General features: G+C 38.0%; 1 protein-coding gene across 1 annotated transcript; it reads right to left on the bottom strand.

Moving 5' to 3' along the window:
* Nucleotides 1-479: 479 nt before the first annotated feature.
* Nucleotides 480-3,959, bottom strand: LOC135941010 (uncharacterized). The gene is made up of 5 exons (XM_065486211.1): nt 3,944-3,959; nt 2,400-2,489; nt 1,105-1,493; nt 685-1,047; nt 480-614 (listed from the first exon to the last, which is right to left on the bottom strand). Exons 1-5 carry the CDS (start codon nt 3,957-3,959, stop codon nt 591-593), a joined length of 882 nt encoding a protein of 293 aa, XP_065342283.1. The 3' UTR covers nt 480-590.
* Between the last annotated feature and the right edge of the window lie 7,231 nt (nt 3,960-11,190).

The raw sequence follows: 11,190 nt of genomic DNA, 5'->3' as shown, positions 1-11,190 counted from the left end.
GCGCGTACAACGAGTGTAAAATTGTGCGTGCAGAAAGCAGTGAGTGCAGCTACGGAGGAGAAAATTACGAAATAGACTCCCTCACCTGAGCTGTGAGCGAAATAAGTCAATCACGAGAGGAGAGGTTGACGATTTAATTGTTTGTTGTTTCATTTGTCTGCACACACCAGCAACACTGTTAATTTATTTTAGGGGTCCATTTTTCAGCGAACTGAGGGTAACTTAATTTTAGAGCAGAGTTTTGTTAAGTTTGTTAAATTTTCAGTAATAACGACTTTTGTGTCGTTACATAAATGGCGCCCAACATTAAATTTGCTGTGTGGTGAATTTGGCGTGTGTGAATTTCGGCTAGCGAGGATTTCTAGCGTAATTTGATGCGAGAAGGAATGCGTAACAGTTGAGCAATTCTATCTCTCATGTTCAAGAAGGGTGCCAATCATCCCTCTAAATATTTATTGTTACATTTTATAAGTTTCATGTTTTGAATTTTATATTTCCAGTTCGACTTGTAAATCCCAAAATTTTTCCTCTTTGCAATTAATGGCCGAAAAAAATGCGATCTCGTTGCCGTTTTGTCCTTCACTTCCTATTTATTTCCTTCGCGATGGCTCATCCTGTATAATACATATTTGTAAGAGTACAAAATAAATCCAGTGTATATGTGTTGTAAGTTGAATAACGCACCTCATAGGAACCATAATCGTCATATTCGTAATCGTCGTCATCATAAGAGGGTCTTCTTGGGCCCAGTTGACGCCTGATTTTCCTCCTTCCACCGCCATCTCTTTCTCTTTCCCTTTCTCGTGGTAGTGGTGCAGCAGGTCGAGCGTACTTTTCCTTTTCACTTAATGGCACCGGTGGCTTGATGCGCGGTGCTTTTCTGGGCTGTTCAAATACCGATTTATTTGGTTTTGAGGGCAAAGTTGGTTCTTCCGTAGGAGTGCGCTTTGTATTTGGCGCTTTATCTTCAAAGCCTCCGTCGTCATATTTTTCCCGTTGCCGGTTCGGTCTTCGCTTCTTATTTATCTCCCTTCGAGATGGCTCTTCCTGTAATAAAAGTTTGTATGAGTGCATATGTGTTGTTCTGTAAATTGAATAACGCACGTCATAGGAACCATAATCGTCATATTCGTCGTAATCGTCGTCATCATAAGCGCGCCTTCTTGGACGCGGTCTGCGGACAGAACTAAAGAATGGATATTCACTCAAATTGAAGCCATTCAACTCCCTCGGCAAGTTTGGGTCAAACTTGTAGTCCACCTGCGGATTGCCAGTCAGTGGCGATTTTGTAGTTGCATTCGCGGATGAATTTTCTTCCTCCTCTTCTAAAATAATTTCTTGAACGTTATCTGCCCTTTCCTCAGGCTCCAGTTCAGTTTTCTGCGACTGCTGTTGGCGAATTAAAGCGGCCGCTTCGGCCACGGGGGCCGCAGTTGTTGCCGCTGTCTTTGGAAGGGCGCTCGCGCTAACTCCTTGCGAGATTGCCACACAGCCTGGAATGAAACAATATAAAAATTAATTTTTTTAGTGAATAATAAAATATATTATGATAAAATTAATAACACTTTGTTATTGGTAGATTGTTAATATACCATATCATTAACGATAGTATACTCTATGCTTTTTACTTTTTCATCACTCTCTGCGATTGTGAGTTTCAAAACGTTCTTGCAGCTGAACTAGCGAAGTTGAGATAATTTTATAAATTCCTGCGAAACTCTTCCTGTCTCTATAGCACAGCGATAAAGAGTGAAAACGCGCCGCAAAAATTATTCAGTTCAGCGAGCAAAACAACTACGTGGTTTGCGCCGCGTAATAAATCTCACCGCGTTGTATCCGCACTTCCAAACATACAGAAAAGCACCGTGACACCTGCAGACCATGTTGTGCCGCAACCCGCCGCACAGCAACCCAATGCACATTACTTTCTTTTAGTCAAGTGACCGAGCAATATTTCTTTAATTAACTAATTTGCAACGCAACATTCAGATACTGAAATTCTCACTCGTAATTTCCTGACATAATAAGTTGATTGTCAGGTGTCTCGCACTCTTTTTTCGAAAAATGTTTCACATTCTTTGTCTTTATTACGTGACATGCGTTCTAGATCATGATGCAGACTACAGTTTTAGAAACATATTTTGCTTTTCGTAAAATTTAAGAGGCCAGGGAGAATAAACATGATTATTTAGACGTTAAAAATGGCTTGGTATTTCATGGATACTTTTAGTGTCATATTGCATAGAATACATGTTAAACTGCATTTTAACATAAAATGCCATATGTATGTGACAGGACAATTTTTCAAGTGCATCTTGTTACATGAAAAGCTTTCTAAATTTGAGATGGATTCTTATCCGTCTCAATTTACGAAATATAGTTAAAGAAAGCCGACTTGCCTGGAAATAGGATTGCGAAGAGGACGAGAGTCGGGGACGCAGGGTCATGGTGTTTTTTCGGGATGCCTGAGCGGCCTCTCATGCCGCCACCTGAAAAACAAAATCAAATTTAGAACACATCTCACTATTAAATACGAGAACACGCGCTTGGTCGCTTCCCAGGATAGATGCAAATGGGCTCAATTATACAGAAAATTACGCCTCAAATATCTGTCTGCGACGGCGAGAGGACAAATTGTTATGTGGTTTCAGGGCTATTCTTGCGTGTGACTCTTTGGGAAGCCTGCATGGGAATCTGCTGAGAGACTGCAGTGCCGTGTGAGCATGCAACCCACCAATTGTAATTTTTCAGGTTTTTACCAGATGATATTACGATCGCATTAATCATTGTTGAGCACCGATCCGCTCTCCCCTGTGGGGTCCAGAAAATTTACATCATTACATATATCGGTGCACTACAATGATTAATGCGATCATAATATCGTCAGGTAAAACCCTAGCATCCCCCCATTAGAAATTGGTTTTTATCGAAGTCAATGAAAGCCAAGTAAAAGTGAAACCATCGAATCTGCAACGACTTTCATTCCACTGATTGCGGTCAGTAAAAAGGAAAAAGTAATAATTAAAAACGCTTAATTTAATTCGTCAGTGCCAGGGAAAAGAAAACTTGTCAAGATTTCACTCTCTATTAAACCATAACAAAAGAAGATTCCTTAGGCATGCTGAAGTGTCACACAACAACTCAGAAAGTGTGGAGCGAATTTGCCACCAGAATAAATTTGCATAGAGCCTGTAGTGTGCTTTCTTCAAGTGCAACATATGCATTGATAAACTTTCCACTGATAGCAAATAAAAGTTGTTGCGATTAAATTTAGATAAAGATGTGAGTTATTTACTTCAGAATTTCTCGCAGAGACACAGAACGTATTTTGAAAGCTTTCCGAAGCTATTATTATGAAATAAGATTATTGAAATTACTATTTAAATCTGATTAATGAAGCATAATATATATGTGTGTGCATAAAAATAGTCAATTCTAATTTTAGGAATTTTGAGTAGAACCACCTTTGACTATAAAATTATTAGGGCACATATAATTTGATGCTGGTTTCACCATCGGGTAATTTCCGAAAAAATGCAAAAGTTGAAATGTGTTTACTCAAAATGAGCTTTTATTTCGGAATCTGACGAATGACATTAAGATACCTGTGGAGGGACGATAACACACCGATGCAAGGAATGTAAGATATTTTCCCCGGTTGGTGAAAAGAACTGGCTCAGTAAAATGTCAGTTATTCGAAGCACTGATGTAGAGAAGTGAACAGTGCGATTCCAGAAGCCAGCGAGAACGCTTTAGTACAAGGGATTGAACGGCGCAGCAAGGAAACTTTTGACTTCCTATAGGCAGTTTCAACTATTTTTTTCTCAAATTAATCTTGTTTATAATTAATTACACATGAACCCAGCACAAACGTTGGTTCATTTTCCGAACGACTTACCAGATTTTCTTAATTAATTATCTACTTTTCAAATCAGATGTCTACATTCGATGAAAGTCATTCGATATCTTGAAAGAAATGGAATTCATCCTCGTTGCTCAAGGAGCCGTTTCTTTCGTAATATTGATAAAAAAAAAATTTTTTGGAGCAAAATGATACATTTTTGGCAGTTGAGAATTATTCGAAAAATCTAGAATAATGAAAATATTTTGTAGGACTGCTTCCAACTATTTATTAAATGATCAAAATTTATGGTATTTTCTCGCTACTCATGAGAAAAACCGGATTATTCAAAACTATGTGTGTTATTTCTGGCATCTGCATTTTCTCCTTTATTCCAGATATTCGCTTGATTTGGAAGGAGAATAACAAGTAGAAATATTTGTAAAAAGGACAAAATATTTGTTTCGAGTGATTGAAGTCTGGAGGAATCCTATTTGAGCTCATATTCCTGTAGGTAATATTAATTAATATCATAGAAAAATAATATATCTACAGATTCATGATAACAGGCCAGAATTCATTGGAGGAAACGTCGAATAAAAGAAAAGTACCTGGAATTTAAAAAGAATCAAATACTGTTTATTGAAATGAATGGTAAGTTCTGCTTTGAAATGTATTTTTTGATAAATAGATATCTCAGCCGCGAGTGTTAAAGTGGCGGCTGGTAGGCCCAGCTTATAGCTGAATATTATTCCCGGCTTTGGCAGCTGGCCATTTTCACCGGCGGCTGGAAATATTTTCAACATGCAGTTTTATAGTGCGTAACCACCAAAATTGCCGATAGAAATTTCTTCTGCAATTTTTAATTTTTTCCCTCTTCCACGTGTGACCCAAAATTTGCCAACTGCTGCGTGGCTGGCTGAGAAATCTAATTATTTATTTTAAATCGATATTATTATTTACAGATCCTGCTGCTCACGGAACTACCTCGCAACCCGAAAATCAAACCAAAAGAGGAAGATCAAAAATATATACAGATGAAGAAGGCCTCAAAACTGGTTTTTGTGTCTTTTGTGAACAAGAATTCGGTGATAAAAAATACCACATTGAAAATTTCCACCACTGCAACCTTAGAGATGAGAACAAGTGCTACGATAGTTATCCTTTCAAAGGCAGAAAAATCATGGCGCCTAAAGATGTAGACCTTGAAAAAGAACTGGACAAATGTTCAGAGTGCAGAGGTGTATTTTACAAACACCGTGTTAAGAACCATCAGTGTGGCAATGCACAAAATTTACCAAGGCAGGAATGCGGAGACGATTCTGATGAAGAAGGCAATTTGCAAGAAAAGACATCACGTACTGGCTTTTGTGTGAAATGCGCAGAGGAAATTCGCGATGCCTACCAACACAAAAATAATCATGATGGCTACGATAGGTTTCGCTTCAAGAGGAGAAGAATTCTGGCTCCAAATGATATCAATCTTAAGACACGTCTGTCTAAATGCAAATCGTGCAAGGGAGTTTTTTTTAAGAATGAATTCCAAAACCATGCTTGCAAAATCGTCTATGAAATAGACGAGGGGAAGAGAGAAGCGTATATCTTTTACTGTTTGCTGTGCCAATTGCGATGTGAAAGTATCACCAAGCATTGGATAGAAGCTCACCAATTCAATAAGTCTTATGAAATAGAAGACATAGAGGGCATAATGACTCTACTCCCCAAAAAGACGAACAAGCTTGCTGATATTGAATTTAGAACTGATCTGTCGTGCGGCCCTGCATGCTGTCTGAAATTTACCTACAAATCACGCGTCAAACGTACGTGTTCAAGTGAACTAGAGCAACCAAACGAATAAAATACTAATGACTCGATGAAAAATTCCAAACATTTTTTTTTTTCACTTGCATAAATGTCTGTCAGTAATTCAAAAATTGAAAATTTGTAAACTGCAAACTAGTGAAAACTTATCAAAGATGAATATATCGCTAGTTTTAAGGAAGAGAAATCATGGAATAAATTTTTCATCGACCAATTGTAATTTTACCAAATGATACAAAATTTTAGACCTTTGAAGAAATAAATCGTTTAGTCAAGCCTGAAAATCGTAATTTTCATAATTCAACTTTTCATTCCCAGTTCTATCAAAAATTGATAAATCGCACTGACATGTAGTGCGATTCCAATACAGTTTCGAGCTTTCAAGGCTCGACTCAATCATTACGATATATTAAAAATGATTAATAATTTTATAAATCCAGCTCTTGTTTCAGTTTTTATTAAATTTAAAAAAGGAATGCAATGAAATTAATAGAAAAATAATTTTTTGGAGGCATTATAATATGTGTCAACGATGCAAGAAATAGGAATAATTCATCTGGCTGATGAAAAGTCAAGTGATATATCAGAGATCCGTGATTAAAGAAGCGAGTACGCGGTGTAGTTCAGTTGGTTGAAAGCTATCGCGTAGTCAATCATCATTTATTAAACACAATTGTGAGAACAACAATCGATATTAGTCTTTTCATTTGTTTAACTAAATAGACTTTGCAGACTTAGCTGCTTGTGTCAAAATAGTCTGGTTAAAACTTCATATTTTGACCACACAAATGACAAACACATGTTGGCTAAGCCTCGCAATGGTTCTCTTTGGTTTTACATAATACAAATTGAAAACCGTGACAGGCATATCTCGTGATTGCCTGTCTGTTCTTCGCGTAGTCAAGGTACTTTAATTGTCTAGCTGAAACTACAAATCAATTATATTCCTCTCAAAACTTTGTTAGAATAATAGAACGACTCCTACTCATCAATCGTTGCGTCGTTTTCTGAATGACTGTAAGCAGAATTTTCTAATTAAATATTGATAATTCGTCTTTTATTAATTTAAAACCAATATTTTTTCATCAGTTGCAAAAACTGATCTTTAAGCTGAAAAATGTAGAAATTTTAAGATTCAAACAATTTTTGGTACTTTCTTATATCCCGTTAGAGAGTGGAATTTTTCAAAAATATTTGTTTCTTCTGATGTCTACATTTTTTGCCATTACTCCAGATATTTGCTCGATTGGGAATGGAAGTGACATTATTCTGAGTTGAAATATTCATACAGGACGGACATTGACTCATTAACGTGCACGCTCAACGGGTTGCATAAACTCGCTCTCCTGCAGGCGCTCTAGCGGCATAATTCTCGATCTTAGTCGGTATTTTTTTGTGGAGGGATATTTAGGCAACGATGCAAGTAATGTTTTATATTTACCACGAATGCGGAAAAGAACTGGCTCAGTAAAATGTAAACTATTCGAGGCACTGATGTAGAAGAAGTGAATACTGCGAGTCCAGAAGCCAGCGAGTACGCTTTAGTACAAAGGGTCGTTCGGCGCAGCAAGGACACTTTTGTTTCCTGCAGGTTGTTGCAAATAATTAGTTTCTCATATTAATTTTGTTTATAATTGCACATGAACACTGCCAAAACGTTGGTTCATTTTCTGAACGGTTAACCAAATTTTCTTAATTAATTATCTAGTTTTCAATTAAGATGTCTTCGCTACATGATAGTTATTTTATATCATGAAGGAAACGGACTCCATCCTTGTCGCTCAAGGAGTTCACTTCTTTCACATTATTGATAAATTATGTTTTCGAGTAAAATTATACATTTTTGGCAGTTGAGAATTATTCGAAAAATCTAGAATAATGAAAATATTTTTAAGACTGCTTCCAAATATTTATTAAATTATCAAAATTTATGGTATTTTCTCGCTACTCATGAGAAAAACCGGATTATTCAAAACCATGTGTGTTATTTCTAGCATTTCCGCCTTTGTTCCAGATATTCGCTTGATTTGGAAGGAGAGTGACAAGTAGAAATATTTGTAAAAAGGATAAAATATTTGTTTCGAGTGATTGAAGTCTGGAAGAATCCTACTTGAGCTCTTATACCCTTCGGTAATGTTAATTAATATAATAGAAAAATAATATATCTATAGATTCATGATAACAGGCCAGAATTCATTGGAGGAAACGTCGAATAAACGAAAAGTACCTGGAATTGAAAAAGATTCAAATACTGTTTATTGAAATGAACGGTAAGTTCTGCTTTTAAATTAATTTATTGGTCAGCAGTTTGTATAAAGGGATCTCAGCCGCGAGAATCCAGGTGGCGGCTGGTGGGACCAGATTAGTCTATTTTTTTTTTGCCAGGACTGCAGCTGGCCATTTTCACCGGCGGCTGGATGTTGGCGAGGCTGAAAATATTTTCAACGTGCAGTTTGATAGTGCGTAACCACCCGAATTGCCAATAGAAATTTCTCCTGCACTTTTTAATTTTTGTCCCTCTTTCACTGGTGGCTGGCAGAGCTTAACAGCGGCTGGTATAGCTGCTCACGTGACACAAAATTTGCTACCTGGTGTGGTGTAGCACACGGCTGGCTGAGACCTCTACATATTTATTTATTAGATTTTATATTTTTATAGCGATGTTATTTTTACAGATCCTGCTGCACACGGAACTAGCACGCAACATGAAAATAAACCCAAGAGAGGAAGAACAAAAATATATACAGATGAAAAAAACTCTAGCACTGCATTTTGTGTCGTTTGTGAAAAAGAATCCCGTCGTATCACACGCCACATGGAAAATTTCCACCGCTGTAACGATATAGATAAAAACTTGAGCTTCATGATTGATCTATTCAAAGGCAGACGTATTATGGTGCCTAAAGATGTAAACCTTGAAAAAGAACTGGACAAATGCTCACAGTGCAGAGGTGTATTTTTCAAACACCGTGTTAATAACCATCAGTGTGGCAATACACGAATTTTACCAAGGCAGGAATGCGGAGACGATTCTGATGAATACGGCAATATGCAAGAAAAGACATCACGTACTGGCTTCTGTGTGAAATGCGCATATGAAATTGGCGATGCGTACCATCACAAACATGAAGGCTACGATAAGTTTCGCTTCAAAAGAAGAAGAATCATCGCACCAGAAAAAATCAATCTTAAGACAGATTTGTCGAAGTGCAAATCATGCAAGGGAGTTTTTTTGAAGGAAGAATTCCAAAACCATGCGTGCAAAATCGTCTATGAAACAAACGAGGGAGAGGGAAAGGAATTTTGTTTGATGTGCCAATTGCGATGTGAAAGTGTCGAAGATCATTGGAAAGAAGCTCACAACAATAATGTGTCTTATGAAGTAGAAGTCATAGAGGGCATTAAAACCCTTCTCCCCGAAAAAACGAACAATGATGCCGATATTGATTTAAGACCTGCTCTGTCCTGCAGCCCTGATTGCTGTCTGAGATTTACCTACAGAGACCGCGTCAAACGTACGTGTGCAAGGGAACTGGAGCCATCAAATGATTAACATACTCATGACTCGATGAAAAAGAGACCACTCAGATTTTCACATGTAAATATGTCAGTATTTCACCAAATGGAAATTGTAGATCCTACACACTAATGAAACTTCAAATATGAACAGTAATCGCTAGTTTTAAGGAAGAGAAATGATGGAATAAAGTTTCCATCACCAAATTGTAAATTTCCGAATTATATAGTTTTTTAGATCTTTGTAGAATTAAATTAATTTAGTCAAGCATGCGAGAAAAAATTGTTTTCATTTATCATTTCACTCTCAAATAATATAAAATTGAACAAGCACCTTGCACTTGAGTTCCGATTCGGGGGCGATTCGGGGGCGGGGGCCAACTCGGATTCGCCCCAAAGCCGGTCGCGGGCGCCGCCGCCGGAAACGCCGAGAAGGCCGGCTCGCTGAGAAATGTCACCCTGAGAAAGGTCACCGGGGCAGTTGGGGGGGGGGGGGGTGCGCGCGCGCCGGCGAGATGCTTCCGGGGAGGGGTCGCGGTCGACGCTGCGGCGAATACTCGAATTTTGGCAAAAATAAATCTATTTGGCTCGGTGCCGCACCGCACGCTCCTTCTGCCGACAATAACAAAATTCCCAAGTGGTTAAAAAAGTGTATAATAATTAATATGTGCAACCACAAAAATTAAAATCTCACAATTAAAAGATCATTTCTTATTTCGTTTGTAATTTATTAAATATATCATTACGACCAGATAGTTTTGGAAATGAAATTTTTCAGTAGCTCAAACGAGATCATCAATTCATTCTCAATTTCACTCATCTTTCCCAGTTCATTCTTTAGGGAAGAAAAATGCGGAATAGGATTGTCAAAACCATTTCAAAGGATGGAAACTATAAATAATTTTTCCAAACTAAAAGGATGGACCACCTTTAACTGTCGGCTTCACTCAAATGAGGAGATCAAAGGTGAATATGTAAATTCGGCGTTTCAGAATTTTGTGTACATAATACTTAGTTTATTCTAATATTTACAATCACTTGTGAGTTTGTAGCGTAAACATTTTTTGTTTAATTTTCGTCCAAAGATCACTCTTGTTTGAGAATTGTAAATAAAGTTGCTCTCTAGCATGCGCATTAAATAGCGCTCTCCTTAAAGTTATTTAAATACCAATCGGAAGCCAACATTTGTAGCAGCATAACTAATTCTCGCATCATATTGCTTCTTCAATTTAATATTTTTCCTGTACTCTGCCGAGATACACACTTTTTGCCAAATTTGTGACACCTTCTTCAACCGGAAATTATTGTATATCGTAAGTTAGATAACGATGGTTTTTTTATACGCATCTAAAGCCACTGAACACAATTATTAAATAATATTAAAATACTCATTTAAATAATGATTAATTTAGCATATTAAAATAGCTATTAACATTATAATATAAAAATCATAATTGAATAATTTTTAATTAAATAGGTTTTAACTATTTATATTATTATTTGAATTTCAAAATTTTGGGTAGGTATATTAATTTATTGGGCGTTTATCCTCCGGGGAGGGGTCGCGCGCGAAAATCGATCCGCCGGTCCGGTGGTCGGGCGGCGAAGCCTCAATTCGAGGGTCTCAGGTCGGGGGACCCTGAGAAAGGTCGGCCGGTCGCGGCAGGTTAAAGATCTCGGTGGGCGCTTTCGAATGAGGGGTCGTGGTCGACGCTGCGATGGATACTCGAATTTTGGCGGCTGGCGAAATGCGCCTGAAGTGCTGCGCCGCTCGCGCGAATGCGAAAAGCACTTTTACGCACTCTAAATGCGCCAAAGGAAGCGAAATGAGTGGTTGCGGCCGGCCGAATCGCGCACTGAAAGTGCTCAGGGTGGGCGACCTGGGAAAGGTTGGTGGTCCGAAGTGCGGCTGGTAGACGCAAAGCAGCGTCAAACTTGCCTCAAAACGCCGAAATCGCGGTTAAATTCGGCCTGCGGAAAGGTCTCAGGTCGGGGGACCCTTTGGAAGGTCG

Source organism: Cloeon dipterum, chromosome 3, assembly GCF_949628265.1.
Source record: "Cloeon dipterum chromosome 3, ieCloDipt1.1, whole genome shotgun sequence".
NCBI classification, from domain to species: domain Eukaryota; kingdom Metazoa; phylum Arthropoda; class Insecta; order Ephemeroptera; family Baetidae; genus Cloeon; species Cloeon dipterum.
This window is presented reverse-complemented; position numbering and strand designations above follow the sequence as displayed.